At 40.0% G+C, this 23,225-nt stretch overlaps 1 protein-coding gene across 5 annotated transcripts in view; it reads right to left on the bottom strand.

Annotated features, from left to right (window-relative positions):
* rps6ka1 (ribosomal protein S6 kinase a, polypeptide 1) overlaps positions 1 to 23,225 on the bottom strand; it is a 216,073-nt gene that overhangs the window by 96,078 nt on the left and 96,770 nt on the right. The window contains exons 1-2 of one of the 5 annotated variants that reach the window (XR_015752135.1): positions 8,144 to 8,339; positions 7,030 to 7,096 (exon numbers count right to left, since the gene is read on the bottom strand). The exons of 1 other annotated variant lie outside the window; for it this stretch is intronic. Coding sequence is in view for 2 of the 4 variants with exons in the window: in XM_043717498.2 (XP_043573433.1) it covers positions 8,144 to 8,251 (108 nt within the window). In the remaining 2 variants the exon portion in view is untranslated. Of the gene's footprint in view, positions 1 to 7,029; positions 7,097 to 8,143; positions 8,340 to 22,565; positions 22,620 to 23,225 lie in introns of those variants that run through there. 3 more of the 5 variants (XM_043717494.2, XM_043717498.2, XM_087976785.1) reach the window with 3 other exon arrangements.

The raw sequence follows: 23,225 nt of genomic DNA, 5'->3' as shown, positions 1-23,225 counted from the left end.
AGGGGAGTAACATTTTCAGCCTTATTTTAACACCGCAGAATTGGATCTTTTCAGTCTGTTGAAGAGTTTACATTTTCTGAGTAAACCTATCTCATTAATTACATACACTGCCCCTATAGCATCTCTCACATCTGATTTTCACCCCATCTTACCATGTTCTGTTCCAGGAATAACTTCACATTTAGCGAATATCTGCTGAGAGAGTGGCACCCCTTGCACCCATGCCATTTTTAAAAATCTGTTGTACACCTTGGTGACCACTGGCATTCCGAAGCTGTCCTGCTTGGTCAAAGATGGAGTCTGAATATGGCAGAGAAAGGGAAATTGGTACCATGATTCTTCAAAAGGAACCTTGTGGACGGGGTCCAGAGGTGAGGTGTCCTTTTCCCAGAGGACTGGCAGAGGAAGTCATGCCACCAGACCATGACAGCCTGATATGAGCTCACCGCCCTCTCCAGAATGCAGAGGAAGACCCTGCAATGTAGAAAGAAAGTCAATGACTTCCTTCACTCCCACCAGGATAGGTGCCACACTCTTCTCTCTGGCACTTCACACTATCTGAGCATTGCACGCCTCTTCCACTGAGGCTCATACTCTGCCACTCTCCATTACATGCTACACCTTTCCTCACTCAGTTTTACATTCCTCCTGCCAACCTCTCATACCACTACTCCTTCCTCCTCTATCCTCAGTGCATCTTACCACCTTTCCTTTATATATACCAACATGAATTGCTGTGCCACACATTAAAATCTCACTCATTGCCCTCTTTTGTTCGCTAAAGAAGACAGCCCATAACTTCACATCACTTCCAATCATTTGGCCATGATGTCTTCTCTTTCTTTTGTTTTGTAGGTTCCACCAGCATGGCTTCTGTGGAGAAACGCTTGGCCTCCCCAGAATCACCAGCATTTACATTTGAGAACTGGAGTATGGAGAATTGAGAGGAAACCTTGGCAAGGTTTCCACCCATGGTCCTAGCAGTCCAGATATTGACATATCAGAAGGAACCATAAACAAACCATATTCGGGTACACAACATGGTGAGCACCTCATAGTGGAGCTCTGCAGCTGGCTAAGGATATGGCCCAGAAAGCTGGCATGTGCAGAACTGTCAGAGACCATGCATCTGCTCAGCCCAACAAAGAGATGTAATCAGGGACTTCATCCAAATGCAACAGGTAGAGTAGCAGCAGCACACAGGCATATGTGATGCAATGGCACTCATTGCCTAGAAGTTGTGCCAGTGCAGCGAGTCATGTGATTGTCAGGCTGCTTCCATGAACAGACTGGTGGCCCACCCTTCAGCCCCAGGACTGAAGGAATGGCAGAGAGAAGTGGAGATCTTGACTCAGTCCAGGTAACCCTGCCTCAAGAAGACAGTGTAGTGTTAGGAGGCACTCAAGTAGAGGTGGAACCACACACAGGCCTCTCTGTATGTTTTGTTGAAGTCATAGCAGAGGAGGCCAGGTCATGCACCTCCATCCTGCCCCTCAGATCATGTTTAAGAAAATTAACTTGCCTTTGGCAAGATGACGCTTAACCTGACTAGTATGTCAACACACAAAAGCCCATTGAGGTCATCCAACAAACCTTAAGTGCCAAAAGGTTCCAAGGCCAAAGAAGAACCCTCTGCCCAAGCTATGGGGGCAGCTAATGCATTAAGATGTATTGGGAGGGAGAGAAAGAATATCAATCTGTACCAGGCACATACCAGCCCACTCTGAATGTGCTTTCAGGCAATTTCTTTCCTACTGCACACTTTGATTTATATCATGATGGAACGTGACACTAAGTGCTCCTCTGCCAGTGGTTTCCAGCCTTTGCTTGAAACAGTGAGCCCCCAAACATCTACACTGTCTTCCTAGTAGTCTATCCTGTTAACCCTTCAGACTTCACACATCCCCAAGTTCCCAACTAAACCGTCTATATTTGCCTACACAGCCCCTAACATATGAGGTAGCCATGCCGGTGTTTTGTTCATTGTCCTTCCCCATCTACCTTGAAACCAGGGTGCTCCTGTTTGTGGATGATCCCCACCTCTTGCATTACACAAAGCCATTTTTAATGTCTTGCACTCTTTAAAAATCCTCTTTGAACATCCATTCACAATCACACTCTGCTCTTGCCCACAGCCTGCAGTACACAGTCCCTAAGAGTAACCTGCTCAGGCTTTGTCCCACAGCAACAGCTGCACTTGCACCATGTGGATGGATTAGCCAGACTGACCATGGACCACTCCTTCAATTGACATGAGTAGGAAGCCCCAGACAAGATGTGCCCAGACCTCTGACTAGTGCCTGTATATCTCCCCAACCACGTTAGCCTAACACCCCACCTCAGACTTGCCATTACACAGCCCAACAGACTGACCATGGCCCACACTCTGTACTGCTGAAGCACTGACCCCTGACCATGAAAATCCTGACAAAATGTCTGAACATGGTAGACACTCCTGACTGGCATGGGAGGGTGTCCTTATTGGGTCCCCCGGCTGATGGATGCCTCCGTGAATTTCAGTTAGGACTGCATCTTTAAGACTTTGAAACATGGCTGTTGCTTGCTAAACAAGCAGTGTGTTTGTCATGTAAGCTGCTGCTAAATGGTAGAGGAGTGACATTGACAGAGCACATTATTGTTGAACAAGATTTATATCCCTTTGACCAAGAATGGCTTAGCAGCAAGGTAAGCTGCTTGTTTTTGTGACTGCGCCAATTAGCAAGGCAGGGCAAAACAAGTCATGGTAAGCATTCTGTGAGCATGCAGGTAGGCACTAAATAAGTGAATACTAAGGGAGCATGTGAGCATCCCAGAGATACAGCCTGGTCCACTCTATAAGTTAGGTGCTATCCCTTTGCACAAGGTAACTCTGCTGAAGATTATTGTTGGTGCACCCTGCAATGAAAGTCTGAGCACACTGTCAGTAAATAGTAGAAGTGCCAAGATGGTCATGATGTGTTGGCAGATCCCTGATGACTATACCCATGGAGGAGGAGTGTGTTTCCTGGTGTCCACTGATCATGCCCTGGACTGCAGTTTGGTCATAGGCAACATGGAGGTCTCACAGAGCAAACATTATGTGAATTCACCAAGTTCATGATTTGGTTTCCGTATTGAGTTTTCCTGGTGTCGAACTCATTCGGCGGGTTTGCTAAAGTGGAAAGCTTAAAATTAATGTGGCAAGTTGTGGAAAAACAAGGAATTAAACAAACATTAATACTCTCACATTGTCATGTCACTTGTGAAAAGCATAAAAGATTATCTGGCCTTGAGGTGGACCTTGTTGCATTTCTCATCTGATTCTGTCACACATCTTGCCACAGCCCATGTTGTTCAGATCCCTAAAGGAGACTGCCTATAAAGACTCTATTGCCTCTATTTGCTTCTTCTTTCCTGATCCAGGCAATGTCAAAATACTGTCTGTATTAAGTAATATTTTAGGAAAGCCTGTAACCTAATATTTGCTTTGCTTCTTTCCTCATTGTAAATGAATCATACAACCTTATCTTGGTAGAATTGCTAATAGCTATCCACAGGAGTCTAGTTCTCTTTCACCTTGGAAGTAAATGAATAATTTAAAGGACAACCGTTTACAAGCAAACATTTTTGACACTCACCTTGACCCTTCAAGATTCATAGAATCCACTATTAATGTATAGGCTGCTGCCATTGCCTCTAAATATAAATCATTCACATCTCCCAATAAAACAATCTAAGCCTTCCTTGATGTCTGACAATCAAAAAAAGAACAGGTCTACTGTCAGACAGACTTCAGAACAGATCACATGCACATACACGGCAAAAACTTATTACACCCAATATGAGAAATCACAGGTGAGTATTTTGAACCAAGATTACTGCCATCCAATTACTTGTCATTGGCTATAATTATAGTTTTCAGCTAGATGATCATTGATGAGTTAATCAATAATCTAATATATGTGTGTTAATTTGTGATTCATGTTTTATAATTAATGGAGTCATTTTTTTCTAGCCTCCTCACTGCCTCCAAACCTGCTAACATTTACAGTACAGTTCTGTCGATAGTTGCTTCTCTTTGGATACCACGAACCTTTACTTTTTAGCAATGGGTATTGATTGATTGTCAACTGATAACGATTGAATACATGAATTTAACTGAATAATTCAATTGAATAGTTTCAATTTTTTTTGCAGTATGTTTCAATCTTAGCCAAATGTTCACATGCACTTCAAGCAGGGGTTACTTTTGATGAACAGAAATTTAACTGCCTTCACAATTCAGGTCCTCTTATTCAACAGAGAGGCGGACTAAATATAAGACAATGTGGGTTATCATTAAACCATAACAAGGGATAATTTTGAAAATGCAATAATAAGGGTTCTTGGTTAGTTCAGTTGACTGCAAACTAGTTTGTAATGCAGAATGATGGCAACAGCATGGATAAGGTTGGGTTTACCAAGAAAAACTCTATTTCTCAATGTTTCCCCTCGCCTAAGGCATGATGACCCTCAGGTTAAACTACCACCAGTCATCTGTCTCTAGTGACCGAGCAGTCTAATGGTCCGTGGACTGTGGTGACTTTACCATATCAAATAACTAAGCGCATTTTATTAATTGGGTCACAATTGGTTAATAGTGATTATTGTTTCCTGGCCATTTATCTCTTTAATGAATTCTCCTCTGTTCCCTTCCCTGTTTCTATGGTATAACAAGGCTTTAATGGTGTAAATGAAATCCTGAGTCAGTCTTCATTTCTCTGAGGAAGGGTTAAAGTGCCAATATTTTGCCTAGTTAAATTTAATATGCTTAGCATCATCCAATAAACAGTGTAGAAAAATGACCAGCTAATTCCTTTCTGCATTACTGGTAGAAAGGGCACAAGGAGGTCCTGATTCTATTTTCAAAGAATGCCAAATGAATTTTCAGAAAAGATTTGTTAAAGTTTTCAGGACTAAAGTGGGAACAGAGTAGTGAGTTGGATAATCAGCCATTGAATGGTGTGTGTGTGTTTCTGTTAACATGAAGGGGTAACTGGATCTGTTAACATGAAGGGGTAACTGGATTGTGGTTTAAGGTCTGCACTGACATTGGCTGTGAACTTGGATTAGATCTAAACTCCTAGGTGTCCACTTTAATCAGTAACTTTATTACCCAAGATATGAATTTTACCACTGACTCAAGCTAAGACTGGTCTCTTAGCCTTTGCTGGAGGCAGGCCTGAGAATAGAGATTGTAAGCACTAAAACAACATTATCAACAGCAAGAGTTCTGGTATCCCATTTTTGTCTTGCCACATACCAGATTTTTAGATATAGGCTTGGAGGTGCAAAGCAGCAGTTCAGCCAGCCCACACCTAGTGGGTAGCCCATCAGGCCTGAAATAAAATTAAGGCCAATTAAAGGGGTCTGACAGGAATTTTCCTGTCAGCGTACAAGCTTTTGCTAGTGATGGTGCTCTCCCAATGGCAGGCCTCTTTGTAGCACTAGTCACAGCTCAACTAGTAGAAAGGGTTTACGATAATGATACAACACTTCTCAACCACAACTTGCCTGGTTGCAAAAGACATTTTCAATTAAACTTTTAAAAATTTGAAATAAAACATTTCCATTTTGATACTTTTCATTGTATTTACTTTCCACTGAATCCTGCTGCCCCCTTCAAGCTTGGAGGCTGAATTGCTCTCCAGCATCAACAATTTGCCCAGTTGCCGTTAATTAAGTCTGTCCTCTGGTCATTTATTGCTTGCTGCAATGCGTGACAGTTTGCCATTTTGTCTTCTTTGAACTGATGATAGAGATTAGGAGCCCAGAGGAAAGGCTCTTGCCCTAATCCACATCACAAGTGAATAAACGTTCAAAGCAGAAATCGGTCTTGGAAAAAAAAAGGTAAAGCAATAAAATCTCCAGTGGACAAACACCGCTGTAAAATTTATTCTAAGCTATGGCCAATGATCACATGATCATATACTTAGCTATTATTTATTAAACAAAGTAACAACTTTTTAGATATCATACATAGGTTTCAGTGTGTCACTGGTTCGGCCAACATTTATTGATCACTCCTAATTGCCCTAGAAAACTTGTTGGTGAACTGTTTTCTTGAACAATTACAGTCCTTAAATTATGGGGACACCCAAAGAGCTGATAGGAAGGGAGAACCCAAGACTTTGATCCAGTGATAATGAGGGAATGGTGTTATATTTCCAAGTCAGGATGACAAGTGACTTGGAAAGTAACTTCAGATGGTGGTATTCCCATGCATCTGCTGCCCTGGACCTTCCAGGTAATAGAAGTTATGTGTTTGGAAGGTGCTGCTGAAGAAACTTTAGTAGTTATTATTTAGTATCTTGCATGATACTGTGCATCAGTGGTGAGGGAAGTGAATGTTGAAGGTGGTGATTGATGTGCCAATTAAATGGGTTGCTTTGTCCTGGATGATGCTGGGCTTCTTAAATGTTGTTAGAGTTGCAAACATCCAGACAAGTGCAGGATATTCCATTATATTTAATTTTGCAGCCACAATATTTATCTGACTGGTCCAGTTCAGTATCTGGTCAATGGTCACCCCCAGTATGTTGGTGTGGGGATTCAATAACGATAAAATTATTGGCTAGGTTCTCCCTTGTTGGAAATGGTCACTGACTGGCACTGTGTGGAGTGAATCTTGCTTGCTATTTATCAATTCAAGCTCAAATGTTCTCCAAGTCTTGCTGCATTTACTTGAACTTCAGGGATTTTATATCTGGAGGTAGTAGATTATGCTAAATATATGCAATCATCAAACATCCTCTCTTCTGACCTAATGATGGAGGAAAGGTCATCAATGAAGTAACTGAAGATGCTTGGGCTGAGGACAATACCCGGAGGAACTCCTGCACTTACGTCCTGCAGGATCAACAAGCACAGCCATCTTCCTTTGTACTATGTATGACTCAAACCAACGGAGATCTTGCCCATACCCCCGATTACCATTGATTCTAGTTTTACCAGGGCTTCTTGATGCCAAATGCTGCCCTGAGGAAGCAAAGGCAGTTACTCTCACCTCACCTTTGGAGTTCTTCTCTTTTGTCCATGTTTCGGCCAAGGCTGTAAGGAGGTCAATAGCTGAATAGCCCTGGCAGAATTCAAATTGAGTAGCAGGTTATTCCTTTAGAAGCACTGCTTGGTAGCATTGTTGATTACCACTTCTATTGCTTTGCTGATGATCAAAAACTAACTGATAGGGTAGTTGTCAAAAAGTATGGCGCTGGAAAACCACAGCAGGTTAGCCAGCAACTGAGGAGCAGCAGAGTCAACATTTTGGGCATAAGCCCTTCATATCCTGATGACCTGCCTGACCTTCTGTGCTTTTCCAGCGCCGCACTTCTCGACTCTGATCTCCAACATCTGGAGTCCACATTTTCTCTGAGGGCAGTAATTGGCCAGGAATTGTCCCACTTTCTGTGCACAGGATATCCCTGGGCAATTTTTCACATTGTTAACTAGATTGCATACATTAAGTGTTGCATTAAATTTGCTGTTAAAACTTCTCATCTTTTCCCCCATATCATAGGCACTCATACACTCATGTTCCCTCTGACAAAAGATTCCTCCAGTCCTACCCTTGACTTTGTGTCAATTGTCCAAGTCTCTTCACAAAATAGATAAACACAGAAACACAAATCCCCTAATTTCTAAATTAATCTGCAATTAACTAAAGCCAGTGAAACAATGGATATTTTAGCCACAACACTATTCAGCAAATGAGTGCACAATGGAGCCTTATAAGTTCCAGCAATGAAAACACTTTACCATGGAAGCTTCAGGGTTAACTATCACTAAAATTTCAAAGCTAATTTAGCATATGCAATATTATGTGACATCTTACAACACCCTTGAACAGCACTTCTTCAATCCGTCTTCAAGCACAATACTATCTATGCTCCTCCTGCCACTCATGCATTGTGCAATCGGTACTCCTTGTAAAAACATGCATCACTATTAGCTTTGTAACATCATTGCTTTCACTTTGCTAAAACAACACCTAATAACATGACAATCTTAGGACAAGTTGTCCCTTAAAATGGTATCACTTTAGTTACAAACAGAAAGCAATTTTTTTTCACTAGCTTTGCTTTAATCCAGCCAATGGTGATGAACTTGCAAATAGACATACAAGTACCTGAACAAATTTTGATGAGTCCAAGTTGCAGATTTCAGGTTGGCATTTTTTACGTCGATTAATGGAAAATATCTTGCGGAGATTGAACCTTTTTGGCTCTTTTTCCATAATTTTGCCATTTAGACAGCTGGCATGGCCTGCATATTGTACTGAATACGTACAAACATACAGTATGAGGATGCTACAGCCTCAAATAATATTTAAATGAACCATCTAACTAAATTATACCACAGGAAGGAAGTAGCCTGCGCTGAAACCCAATTCTAGATAAGATCTGAGACTCAAAAGAATCTATTAGCCAGACAGAAAGCAGAATTTAAATTTCACCAAATATGATCTTTTTAGGCCTTTACAAATGCTTTGACTCAATGCACAACTGGAGAGTAAATGCAACTGACAACTTTAAAAAAAATTGAGTCGCCTGAACTTTTGCTACAGAAAAAAAGACCACAAATTTCCTATTTATGCACCACTCCTTCAGAAGCTGCAAAAACAAAACAAGAAAGTTTCCTTTTTAAATATACTGTTATTGTTTTCAAGACAATCAAGAGCATTTCCAACAAGTTTGTGTAAAGAATCAACATGCGTCATGCTGTTTTCTGGTTCAGACATCCAAGCTTGCTATCACTGAAGCAATACTTTCTCATTTCTTCTTGCTGAGCCCAACTTTGGCAGTGTCCCGAGCTTTGGGACTGGAATCCCTCAGTTTGTTTCTCTATTAGGTTACATCCTTGTCTATTCTTGTGTAATCAGAAGAGGATCTGCAACATGCACACTGCTATAACTCATGAGCATAACCAAATAGCATTAGCACAATGTAGCTGAACTATGAAGATATTTTTATAGCAAGAATTATATTTCCATATTAATCACATTTTGCATGAAATGATTGTCATTTGGCATTATTGTATCCTAACATATTTTCCAACTGGTGCCATGGATTATAAAAACCACAACATATCATATTTTGTATAATTCAAAAAGACTCCTCTCTTTTAAGCCCTTTGAAGCAAAACAGCTCCAGGTTGTCTAATCTCAATCCCAAATTGCCTATACCAAAATTCTGAATCTCTCTACATTAAATCCAAAGCTTGAAAATTTTCTCTTATACTTTGATCATAAAACTGATCAAACAGTTAGGTCAGATCATATCAATGTAGTTTGATATTATATATGTACTCAACGCTCATAACATGAAGAAAGCTAGAGAGACCTGTATCTCAGACAACAATATTTACTACCATTATACAATAATGACTTGACCATGAATGATTGTATAAATTTTGTACAAACATTGTGAAAAAGAACAAGATTATTTATAAACTTTTAATCTTAATCTGAATGACAATTTTGATAAATAAATTATTATTGCACAATAATGCAATAATATTCAAAATAGTTGTCTGGTAGTGCAGAACATGTAAATTGTAGAAAAAGACATTTTATCGAAGCTTTCCATCCTGCACTCATCAGGACAATTCACAAGAAATACTAATGCAATGGTAAAACAACAAGAGAGAAAGCTGATTGGTTTGCAAGTGGACTCTAATTGGTAGAAGGAGAAAGTGAGGACTACGTGCTGGAGATCAGAGTTGAGAGTATGATGCTGGAAATTCCTGATGAAGGGTTTATGCCAGAAATGTCGATTATCCTGCTCCTTGGATGCTGTGCTTTTCTAGCACCACACTCTCAACTTTGATTGGTAGAAGCATTGTAAAAGGATAATGCACATATTAATGGTGACTGACAGTTAAGTGTCAATTTTTTTTTCAAATATTAAAGCAGACAAGTTAAACTTATAATCAGAATCAAACTGTCTTGATGAGAACTTTCCATAAAAACACAAGATATGGAGCAATAGTTGGCTGATCAGCCTCTCAAGCCTGCTCTGCCATTTTGTAAGATCATGGCTGATCTGTTCCAGGCCTCAATATTTCAAAAATCTATCCAGCTCCTCTTTAAATACTTTGAGTGATCTGTCACTGTCACTGGGTCAAATCCTGGAATTTCCTCCCTAATGGTATTGTGGGTCAACATACAGCATGCGGACTGCAATGGTTTAAGGTACCAGCTCACCACCACCTTCTCAAGGGTAACTAGGGATGGGCAACAAAATGCTGGCCAACCATCAATGTCCATGTCCAACGTGTGAATAAAAAAAATTACATTGGGGTAGAAACTTTCAGAGGTTCCACACTCTCAGAGAAGAAACTCCTTTGCATCTCAATTTTAAACAAGTAGCCCCTCAATCTGCAACTCTGTCCCCTCCAAAGTAGAAACATTTTCTTAGCATTTACCTTTACAAGCCCCTCAGAATCATGTCCGTTTCAATAAGATCACCGCGACTCTTCTAAACTATGAGATCATAAAAGATGTAGGAGCAAAAGTAGGAAATTCAGCCCATTACTCTGTCATTCAATGAGATCTCTGCTGACTTGATAACCACCAACTCCACTTTCCTGTTTTTCCCTATAACCCCTGATTTCCATTATTCATTAAAAATCTGTCCATCTCAGCATTGAATATACTTAACAACCCAGCCTTGACAGTCCTCTACAGCAAATTATTCCACAAACTCACTGTCTTCTGAAATAAGATAAATAGACAAAGTCTTTTCCCTGGGATCGGGGAGTCCAGAACTAGAGGGCATAGGTTTAGGGTGAGAGGGGAAAGATATAAAAGAGACCTAAGGGGCAACGTTTTCATGCAGAGGGTGGTACGTGTATGGAATGAGCTGCCAGAGGATGTGGTGGGGGCTGGTACAATTGCAACATTTACTAGGCATTTGGATGGGTATATGAATAGGAAGGGTTTGGAGGGATATGGGCCGGGTGCTGGCAGGTGGGACTAGATTGGGTTGGGATATCCGGTCGGCGTGGACAGGTTGGACCGAAGGGTCTGTTTCCATGCTGTATATCTCTATGACTCTAAGAGTTTCCTCCTCACCTGCCTTAAATGGACAAGGGTTGATTCTGAGATTATGCTGTCTGGTCAAAGACTGTCCTACAGTGATAAACAACTTATCTATATCTACCCTGTCAAGTTCCCTAACAACCTTATATGTTTCAATAAGGTCATCTCTCATTCTTCTATATTTTAATGAGTACAATCTACTCAAAATTTCTTCTTAAGATAGACCATCCTATATATTAACTCTGCCTCATAAGACAAATCCTCCATACTGGTTATTGGTCTACTGAACCTTCTCTGGATTTTCTCCAATGTTATTATATCTTTCCTTGGATAAAAGGCCCAAAACTGTTCATAGTTTTCAAGCTGTCATCTGGCTAGTTTCTTGCATAGTTTTACTAAACCTTCCTACATTTATATTCCATTCCCTTTGAAATAAAGGACAACATTCTGTTTGTCTTCCTTATTACCTGCTGAACTTAGATATTAGCTTTTTCTGATTCACAGACAAGAATTCTTAAATCTCTCTGCAGCTTTCTCCAATTAAATAATATTCAGCTCTTCTGTTCTCCCATCCAAAGCACATATAGTCATTCCTCCATATCTGCATGCAATGATTCCATTCCTGACAGGCCCAGCGAATGCTAAGATTCGTGAGTGCAGAACTACTTTAAAAGTGGGTTATAGGGGATATGCGATTTTTGCCCTTGGGTTGCTGATTTTTGTTTTTACATATTTTTTGGTACAGATAGGTGAATTCATGATTCATGATTTTGCGGATACAGAGGATTTACTATAGCCTCACGTTACCCACATTATTTTCAATCTGCCAATTTTTGGCCCACTCACTTAATAGAATAGGATCCATACAATGTGGAAACAGGTCATTTAGCCAAACAAGTCCACACCAATTCTCCAAAGAGCATCCCACCGAGACCCAGACCCCCTTGCCTATCCCTGTAATCCTGCATTTCTCATGGCTAACCTACATATCCCTGGACACAATGGGCGATTTAACATTGCCAAATCAGCTAACATTTTTGGATTGTGGGACGAAACCCGCATAGACACAGGGAGAACATACAAACTCCATACAGACAGTCCCCCGAGGCTGGAATTGAACCTGGCACTGTGACACAGCAGTGCTAACCACTGAGCCACTGTGCTGCCCCAGAAGTGTGGGGTTCATCCGACATCTATCTATATTACTCTGCAGACTCTTTGTGTCATCCTCACCATTTGATTTCAGACCTATTTTTGTGCCATTCACAAATTTGTCTATAGTACACAATACACCTTCTAAATAACTATGGCCTCAGCACTGGTCCCTGAGGCATGCCATTAGTTACATCTTTCAAATCTGAAAAGGACCCATTCATTCCAACTTTCTGTTTCCTGTTGTTAACCAAACCTCGATCCATGCTCATACATTATCCCCAAACCTGAGGTCCTCATAAGATGTTCCGAATTCCATTTTATGTGTTGGGATACCAGGATTACACTTGCAGGGCATGTGTATCTATGGGTGCAACATTTTCCAGGATTATTTGGATGCTCACGTTTAGAAATAAATTTACAAGAAAGAATAAAATCATGAGTTCTCCAAATAATTCATTCCATATCTGAATTCAAATCTAACAAATACCAATAAGACGCAAGTCCTCTCTGTCTACAGAGGTTGTGTGGGAAACTAGCTCCAACTGATCGTAAGACTGAGTACAAAATTATTCAGTATTTAGTGCACGATGAAAATTTCACTGATACAGATCAGAGATAGCTATTACAGGAAACAAACATAATTCTGCTGCAGTTGGGAGCTTGCCTAAACCTATACAAAGTAGAAGGTGCTTTACCTTCAATCAGTCCAGCCGAAATCAGAATAGATTCTGGATATTTATTTGCTATGATAATGGATTGTTATAAAACCTCTGCTTTTAAACCAGATAAAAGTGTTCACAGAAGATAATAGTAAAATAGGGCTGAGTCACTCTGTCTTCGACAAGGGGTAGTCATGCCTGACAAATCTATTAGAATTCTTTGAGGTGGTAACAGAGGAAAGCCGGTGGACATGATCGATTTGGTTTCCAGAAGGGCTTTAACAAAGTGGCCTGCGAAATAAAATATGAGCCCATGGTGTTAGAGACAAGGTATTGATCTGGATAGAGGATTGACTGAGTAACAGAAGGCAGAGAGTGGGAATAAAGAGATCTTTTTCAGGATGGCAGCCGGTGACTAGTGGAGTTCTGCAGGGGCCCTTGTTGGAACTATAATGATTCGTGTTATACAATAACAATCTGGATGATGGAACTGAGGGCATTGTTGCTACAGTGCAGATGACATAGGATAGGTGGAGAGACAGATAATGCTGAGGTTGCAGGGAGGCTACAGAAGAGCTTGGATAGGATAGGTGAGTGGGCAAAGAAATAGCAACGGAATACAATGGGAGAAAGTGTGAGGTTATACATTATGGCAGAAAGAATAAGGGTGCAGGCTATTTCTAAACTGGGAAAAGCTTCGTAAATCTGAAAAAAAAAGGGACTTAGGAATCCTAGTTCAGGATTCTCTTAAGGTTAACATGCAAGTTCAGTAAGCATTCACTTCAGGGGGGCTAGAATGCAAGAGCAGCAATGTACTGCTATTCAGAGGTGTATTTCATTACTCACCAATTGCACTACAACGTAAATTGCACAACGATTCAGTTTCTCTAATCTATTCCAATTTAAGCATTAGCTGCAATTTGCAAAACTACTTCAAGATTAACATTCTTCTTGCTTATGTTAGTTACAACACGAACAATGTGTCAGAAGTTGACCTGTGGCTCATGCAACAAGGATAAAAAATTAAAAATAAAAAGACAAAAATTCATTACTAGCTTTGAAAAATTTTAGTTTAGAAGTTCTCGCTACAAGCTAAAGATTTAAAAATGTTTAAAATTGAGTTTGGAACAGATTGCTAGTTAGCCAAATATCTCTTATGGAAGCAATTATGGAGAAATCTTAAATTTTGCTCCTTGTCGTGAGAATTCTCCAAACATAGCCGGCTAAATTTAATCCTGCATTATATATAATCTAATCCCAACCATTTTCTATTCATTGCAGTTTATTTCACTTCTCCTTCCACACGTCAGTCTTTTGCCTCAGTTCCTCTTCCCCATCCTTTCAACTTGACAAAAATGGGGGAAGGGAATTTCAATCAACTACTTATCAGATCTCTTCTTAAAAGATGCAGTTGCAATTAAGAGCAATGTGCTTGCTAAATAAATATATAACCATGATCAAATAATCTTAGGTGAGCTGATTTGATGGGTTTAAAAAGTTTGTTGAAAATATACAAAGCGGCATTATTCAGGTCAAAATAGATAATACTAATTCTAATTAGTTGAAATGATAGACAAGATTGATGCAATAGTTGATGTTAGATCTTATCTAACACATTCCAATGGGCTGATTGCAAGAGTAGAAAACAAGTTAATTTTCAACCCTACTGAGTTAATCATATTGGGTGTAATTATCAATATCAAATGACTTAAATAACAAAACTTCCAATAACTACAACTTCACCAATTTTCCCTTCACTTTGGCACTAAAAGAAACCAGAGAAGCAACATTTCTTACTCTCAACTCTGAAAACAGGCAGTAAAAATACACAGAATTATAGGGAAGCAATGCCATAATGGTAATATTACTAGACTAGTAATTCCCATACTAATCCCCAGGCTACTATTCTAAGGACATGAACTCAAATTCCACAATGGTAGATCATAAAATTTTAATTCAATAAAGATCTAGAATATAACGATAGCCTAATGACAACCATGTAACCACTGGCAATTGTCATAAAAACTCAACTGGATCACTCGTGAACAAGATCTGCCATCATTACCTGATCTGGCCTACTTGTGATTCCAGACGCACAACAATGTGATTGACACTTAATTGCTGTTCTGAGCAGTTAGGGATGGGTGATAAATGCTCATCCAACCAGTGACACCCACAACCCAAGAGTGAATTAAAAGAAGAGAATTCAGTTCAGAAGTTGAATAGTGATCAGTCAAGATCAGTCCATAGACCACAGGGATTATTAGAGTACCCTTTTGAAGAAGGTCAAACCAAATACAACTTCCATTCAAATAAAAAAGTACCAATGCACTCCACAAAGGTGTATAGAAAGCAGATGCCTAGCCTGGAATGAAGAAATCAGCAGGAATTATCAAACATTTGTTCCATGAGCTGGCTGTTATGCAGATTTTAAAGGAGAAGCGAAGTAGAGAGTTGGAGAAATTTAGAAGGGAAAAATCATGCTGACAAAATCTGTGTTTCCTACAATGGGTTAACAGAAAAGGAAGATACTCAAGAGACTAAAAACTGAGAACCAAAGGAATATAACACTAACTGAAAGTATTGGGAAAACATGGTGAGGTCATAGAAGATTTTAAAGAAAATCAGAAGGATTCTTACTTTAGGCTTTGGAGTTGAGGAGTCAAGATAAATTAACAAAAGACAGGATTCATAAGAGTCACAACAGGTGTAAAGATACAGACAAGTTGGAGTTTAAAGAGTTCAAGACAGTGGGAAGTTAACAAAAATAGTTTTGAAGTTGTCAAATTCAGAAACAACAAAAAACAAGTGTGAAGGTTTCACTGAAAGCTGTTGGAAGTATAGCAACTATTAAAATGAATGATTTGGAGGTGCTGGTGTTGGACTGGGGTGTACAAAGCTAAAAATCATACAACACCAGGTTATAGTCCGACAGATTTATTTGGAAGCACTAGCTTTTGGAGTGCTGCTTCTTTATCAGGTGGTTGTGGATTATAACAATAATTTGGAACAAAGCCAAAACAGTTGTTTAAGGATAAGAAACCACTGACAGTATTAATGAGTGTGGGGTGATAAATGCAGCAGTGAGTTGCATGATCAAGATTGAGTGTGAAGAGAATCAGAGGAGCAGAAGGTGGTGTCAAACATGAGATGAAACTGGCAATCAAGGAAGAATATAGAAAGGATACAGAAGCTGCTGGCATGGGTTTAAGATTGGTGATGACACTGGAGCAGGGAAAGGAATGTAAGATTTTTATTGTCACGTGTATTTTACAGTGAGAAAAACAGTAAAATACAATGAAAAGCTTTTCCACTGTTGCCACAAGCCGGCACTATTTTAAATAATTTTAAGAATAAGAATGAGAAGAAAAAGGAGATGGTTGCACAGCTAGCATTACCCACAGTTGGACCACTGTTCAGTAAGGTTCCTAGATGAACTTGATTAGTCTTTTCTTGCCTATTTTTGATATGTTTGTAAGAAATGAGGGGCAGGTGGAGTAAAATAAAGTCAATAATCAATGTTTAACTGGTGACATCAGTTTTCCTTGACAGCCTATTCTTGCTGCCCTGAACTTATCTGGTGTATTGAGCTCTACAGAAGGGGAAGGTTCCATTTTTCATCCCTGGTTTGTGAACAGGAAATAATTAGTGTATGATCAAGTTGTAGAAGTGAAGAAGGTCAAATAGAAGACTTTAGCGACATTATTATTCATTACAGCTTCCACAAGAAAATAAACAAGGTAGATAGAATCAGGCCTGGCTGCAAAATGTCATGCATCCAAACCAGCTTGATGTCAACTATCCGACCTCATGCATGAAAAACACCAACTGACAAGGTACAGGAGAGCTGTCAATGGGTGTGAATTTACACTCTAGCATGAATCACTATCACTGGAGGAGAGATGCAAACAGGACAAAATAGGGGGAAAAAACTATAGCTGCTCTATCACTTAAACTTAAAATGAATGGTATCACTGGAAACAATGACCTTAGGGGATATTTTTAATTCATTAGTGGAATTTGGGCATTGCTAGTTGGACCAATATTTATTGCCGATCATTTAGTTGCACTTGAGAAGGTAGTAGTTAGCTTCCTTCTTGAACTGCTGCAATCCATTTGTTAGGTCACACACAGTGCCATTAGGGAGTGAGTTCCAGAATTTTGACCCAGCAATATTGCCAACCAGGATGGTGAGTGGCTTGAAGGGAAATTTGTAGGTTGTCATGACCTATATATTAGCTGCACATGTCCTTTTATATGGTAGTGCGTGAGTGTTTAGAAGATGCTGTCTAAGAGCCTTGGTGAATTTCTGCATAACATCAGGCTACCAATCATAGATGGTGGAAGGACTGAATGTTTGTGCATGTTCTGTTGATCAAGCTTGCTGCTCTATCCTGAACGGAGTCAAGCTTCTTGAGTGTTGTTGGAGCTGCACTAATTCAGGCAAAAGGGGATTATTCCATCACACTCTTGACAGGTGTATTTGTAACTGGAAGCCTGTGGTCCAACAGTGCTGGGTCCCTTACTGTTAGCTGTATTTATTAATGGTCTAGATAAAAATTCATTCATGGGATGAGGGTGTTGCTGGCTAGGCCAACATTTTTTTGCCTTTCCCTAATTGCCCAGAGGGCAGTTAAGAGCCAATCACATTGCTGAGGGTCTGGAGTCACATGTAGGCCAGATAAGATAAGGATGGCAGTTTCCTTCTCTTAAGGACATTTGTGAAACAGATGGTGTTTTCCTAACAATTGGCAATGGATTCATGGTCATCATTAAACTCCAATTTTTTTTATTGAATTCAGCATGGCAGGATTCGAACAGAGGTCCCCAGACCACTACCTGGGCCTCTCAATTAACAGTGATAATACCACTATGCATCACCTCCCCTAAAATATAGGGAAAGCAGCATACTGAATTCAGCCATGATCATATTGAATGGCGGAGCAGGCTCAATTGGCTGAATGGCCTACTCCTACTCCCGTTTTCTGTGTTTGTGTAAATTTAGGAATATGATCCGTGAGTTTGTCAATAACACCAATATTGGTGACGTGGTAAATAGCAAGGAGTAAAGCCTTAGACCACAGGATGGTATTGATGGGCTGAAGGTGGCAAATTGAATTTAATCCTGAAAAGAGATGATACATGTTTGGGAGGATTAACAAGGCAAGGGAGTACACAATGAACGGTAGGACCCCAGGAAGTACAGAGTATTGGAGGGACCTTGATGTGCAAGTCCATAGATCCAGGACAGGTAGATACATGGCTAAGAAAGCATATGGGATACTTGCCTTTATTAGTCAAGGCATTGTACAGAACAGCAAATGAGTTCTTAAGAAACTGGATATAACTATAGTTGGGTCACTGCTGGAGTATTGTGTACAGTTCTGGTCACTATACTATAGGGTCAATGTCATTGCACTAAAGAGAATGCAGAAGAAATTCATCAGAATGCCTCTGGACTGAAGCAATTCAACAATGAACAGATTCTAGATAGGCTAGAGTTGTTTTCCCTAGGGCACAGACAATTGAAGGGGATCTGATTGAGGTATATGTCTTAGGTGCATAGGCAGGTAGATGGGAAGAAACCTTACCCCTTAGAAGTGGGGTCAATAACCGGGGGCACAGTTTTAAGGTGTAGAATGGATTTGAGGAAAAGAGTTTTCGCCCAGACTGTCATGGATATCTGGAAATCACTGTATAAAAGGATGGTTGGGGGGGGGGGCACAGGGACAGGCCTGTAAGATTTAGTGGTTGCTAGCGTTGGTGGAAGGACTTAATACCAATTTGTATTTATATGTTTTGGCTGAGTGACACAAAATAAAGAGAAATGGTTTAAAAATAGGTCAAATGGGACAAAAGGCCTCCTTTGACATTATAACAATTATGTGATACTTTAATGTAATAAAATGTCCCAAAGAATTTCACAGTATTGTGGAACAAAATATGATACCAAATCACAGAAGGAGATATCAAGGCAAGTGACCAAAAACTTGGTCAAAGCGACAGACTTTAAGAAGTCTAGGGGGAAAGCAAGGTGGATGGATGGGGAACGGGTGACAAAATAGTGTAAGGAAGGAATTCCAGAACTTAGTTAAGCCAAAGGCACTTGGTAAAATAGTTCAATGGGATAGCAATTAAAATTTAGACTGCTTAAGAGATAAGAACTTAAGGAGTGCTGGTATATTGGAAGATTGTAGGACTGAAGGAGGTTGCAAAATGGAGAGAAGCCAAATTACAAGGTGACTTTTAAAGCCAAGATGAGAACTCTAAAATGGAGGTATTGTTTAACCAATAGATTAGGGTTAAGGAAAAACCACAGGGTTTTTATAAATATGAGGATCTGAAATGTGAATACAGGCTGAGGTAACCAGTCATTGTCAGGACCAACCACTTAATACATGCTCTTACTAACTCAGGTGGCAATAAAATGGCTTCTCAAAGCAAATAATATGACAAAATGGCTTGTAGGCTGCAAATTAACAGTTCTGTTTGAAGTTGCATAAAATGGCTTTTAACCCTGCTAAAACTGTATAATTGACTAACCACAGTCTGCTTCAACAAAGATTACCACACAATGCTTCCTTTACAGCACAGAAATAACTAAACTAGATAAGACACTACTGGCCATCCTAACTGACCTTCAAGTGCAGGTGGAAAACTCAGTCCGTGAGATAAAAATAGCTTGAGTGTTGGAAAACAAAGTTGGTTCCCAGGATATAACATTGGGTTGAGTTGGTGTCAATAAAACCATTCTGTTAATTGATTGGTAATTGTCTTAATGTACTATATAATTATGTCCAGTACCTCTCTTTAAGAAAAGAATAAAAATGTCTTTGTTTTAAGCTATGTGCGCAGCTCCTCTGAGGAACACAGAAGTGTTTAAGCTCTGTGTTTCTGGACGATCTGTGCCCGGCCGTATAAAAAATAAAGTGTGAAGTCTTAATGGACCAGACCGACTGCGAGTTTTTATTGACTGATCACGGAACAGAGAGACCCCGCCCGGGGGTCCAGATCTTCAAATACATTAAAGATAAAAGGGTAACTAGGGAGAGAATAGGGTACCTTAAAGATCAGTTAGGCAGTCTATGTATGGAGCCGCAGGAGATGGGGGAGATACTAAACAAGTATTTTGCATCAGTGTTTGCTGTGGAGAAGAATATGGAAGACATAGAATGTGGGCAAATAGATGGTGACATCTTGAAAAATGCCCATATCACAAAGGAGGAGGTGCTGGATGTCTTGAAATGCATACAAGTGGATAAATCCCCAGGACCTGATCAGGTGTACCCTAGAACTCTGTGGGAAGCTAGGGAAGTGATTGCTGGGCCTCTTGTTGAGATACTTGTACCATCGATAGTCACAGGTGAGGTGTCGGAAGACTGGAGATTGGCTAACGTGGTGCCAGTGTTTAGGAAAGGTGGTAAGAAAAAGTCAGAAAACCATAGAACAGTGAGCCTGACATCGGTGATGGGCAAGTTGTTGGAGGGAATCCTCAGAGATGGGATTTACATGTATTTGGAAAGGCAAGGACTGATTAGGGACAGGCAGCATGGCTTTGTGAATGAGAAATCATGTCTCACAAACTTGATTTGAGTTGTTTGAAGAAATAACAAAGACGATTGATGAGGGCAAAATGATACACGTGATCTATAGGGATTTCAGTAAGGCGTTTAACAAGGTTCCTAATGGGAGACTAGTTAGCAAGGTTAGCTCTCATGGATTACAGGGAGAGCTAACCATTTGGATACAAAACTGGCTTGAAGGTAGAAGAAAGAGGGTGGTGGTGGAGGGCTGCTTTTCAGACTGTGACCAGTGGTGTGTCACAAGGATTGTCGTTCATAAATGATTTGGGTGTGAACATAGAAGGTATAGTTAGTAAGTTTGCAGATGACACCAAAATTGGAGGTGTACTGGACAGCGAAGAAGGTTATCTCAGATTACAACAGGATCTTGATCAGATGGGCCAATGGGCTGAAGAGTGGTAGATGGAGTTTAATTTAGATAAAGGCAAGGTGCTGCATTTTAGAAAAGCAAATCAGAACAGGACTTATACACTTAATGGCAAGGTCCTGGGGAGTGTTGCTGAACAAAGAGACCTTGGAGTGCAGGTTCGTTGTTCCTTGAATGTAGAGTTTCAGGTAGACAGGATTAAGAAGGCAGCATTTGGTTTGCTTTTCTTTATTGGTCAGAATATTGAGCAGAGGAGTTGCGAGGTCATGTTGTGGCTGTACAGGACATTGGTTAGGCCACTGTTGGAATATTGCGTGCAATTCTGGTCTCCTTCCTATCGGAAAGATGTTGTGAAATTTGAAAGGGTTCAGATTTGCAAGGATGTTGCCAGGGTTGGAGAGGCCAAATAGGCTGGGGCTGTTTTTCCTGGAGTGTCAGCGGCTGAGGGATGACCTTATTGAGGTTTATAAAATCATAAGGGGCATGGATAGGATAAATAGACAAGGTATTTTCCCTGGGGTTGAGACAGGGATTGGTGATAACATCTGTAATCTCAATATTTAATTGAAGGTCATTTCTGCCCAAGCCGTATTGGATGTCAGATAAACAGTAGGACAATTTAAAGCATAGTGGAGGAGTCAAGTGAGATGGTGTGAGATAGAACTGGGTGCCATAAGTGTAAATGTAGAAAAAGAGGTGCTTTTGAATGATTTCAAAGAGGGATATTATGTATATCAGAAATAGCAGGGGCCTAAGGATGGATCCTTGAGGGACACCAGAGGTAACTGCATGAGTATGGGAGACAAGCTACCAGTAATAATTTCCTAGCCATAATTAGATGGATAAGAATGGAGCCACATAAGTACAGTTCCACTCAGCTGGACAACAATGGACAAAGGCTGAACGTGGTCAGCATGAACGGGTTGGATTGAAGGGTCTGTTTCCATGCTGTACGTCTCTATGACTCTATTACTCTATAACTATTTAAAAGCTGCTGATAAGTTCAAGAGGATGAAAATTTGCTTTCATCATTCCTGGATAACACTTTTCATAGGATACATAATCTAGCTCATCAACCTTTCCCATAATTCTATATGTAGTTAATCAAAGGTTTCGGACTATTTTCATAAACAGAAATAAAGCTTAGATTAAGTTTTACTGTTTTACACACAAAAATGTGAGTGTGAAGCAGAGGTAAGGCAAACAAGCTCCTTGAGCTTGCCCTGTCATTTGATAAGATCACTGCTGTCTAGTATTGCTCCAACCCCATTGTCCTGTCTCCCTTGACAATGAAGAATCTAACTCTGCTTTAAAAATATTCAAATGGTTCAGCTGCTTGGTGCATTGTCACCAGATATTTTTATAAGTAAACTGAAGATTCAACAACATTATTTGTGTTAGACATGCAGAGTGCATGCATTTCAAACCTACTGATCATTGAAATTATGGAAATGCTGAAGTGTCAATTTAGAAAACAGAATTCATGCAGATTTGCTAAGAAATAGATGAATGCAGTGTATCTGGTGAGTGTGAGTATTTAATAGGACAAAAATATTTTACTGTATTGTACATCACATACAAAGTTAACAAAAGTTATTTAGGAAGTTGTATCATAGTTCAAGAGAGAAGAAAGCAAGGCCAGAAACTTCCATTTCAAAGCCATTAGTGGAAACTTTGCCAAACAAGGTAAAATAGTGCAGTTGATTGGAAAAGAGGGTATGTGCATAGCAAGCGTTGCATCTTACCTTACATTTTAAGGAGACAAAGTCCTTCTCTATCCATGTGATTTCTGATTTTGCCTAGATTAAGTCACAAAATAAATTATATGCAATGTAGATATTTGCACACCACTTAAACAATCCACATTTTTCTAACATTCGGGGTGGCATAGTGGTTAGCACTGTTGCCAGGGACCCGTGATCGATTCCACGCTTGGGCAACTGTCTGAGTGGAGTTTGCACATTCTCCCTGTTTCTGCATAGGTTTCCTCTGGGTGCTCCAGTTTCCTCCACAGTGCAAAGATGTGCAGGTTAAATTGTATGGCCATGTTAAATTGGCCATGGTATCCAGGGATGTGTAGCCTAGGTGGATTAGCTGTGGGAAATGCAGGACTTTAGGTTGGGGGGCTGGGTCTCGGTGGGATATTCTTTGGAGGGTCAGTATGGACTCGGGCTTAACAGCCTACTTCCACAATTTAGGGGTTCTATATTCCTGACTGTCATTAAAAATTAAGATGTAATCTCACCTGGGAGGATCCTAATTTAGCTTTACAATCCCTGCAACTCCATATATTTTTCTCTTTGCTTGTTGATAGTATCAGAAGCTTGCTTCATATGTCACACTGTTCAGTTTCCACTTGGTTTTGCGGGACATCAAATATAAATTAATTTCACAGACTAATTTAA

The sequence above is a fragment of the Chiloscyllium plagiosum genome, unplaced genomic scaffold (genome assembly GCF_037043375.1).
Source record: "Chiloscyllium plagiosum isolate Xiang-an unplaced genomic scaffold, Cpla_swu_hap1 HiC_scaffold_30, whole genome shotgun sequence".
NCBI classification, from domain to species: Eukaryota; Metazoa; Chordata; class Chondrichthyes; order Orectolobiformes; family Hemiscylliidae; genus Chiloscyllium; species Chiloscyllium plagiosum.
Note: the sequence above shows the minus strand (reverse complement) of the source record. Positions and strands in the feature narration are given on the sequence as shown.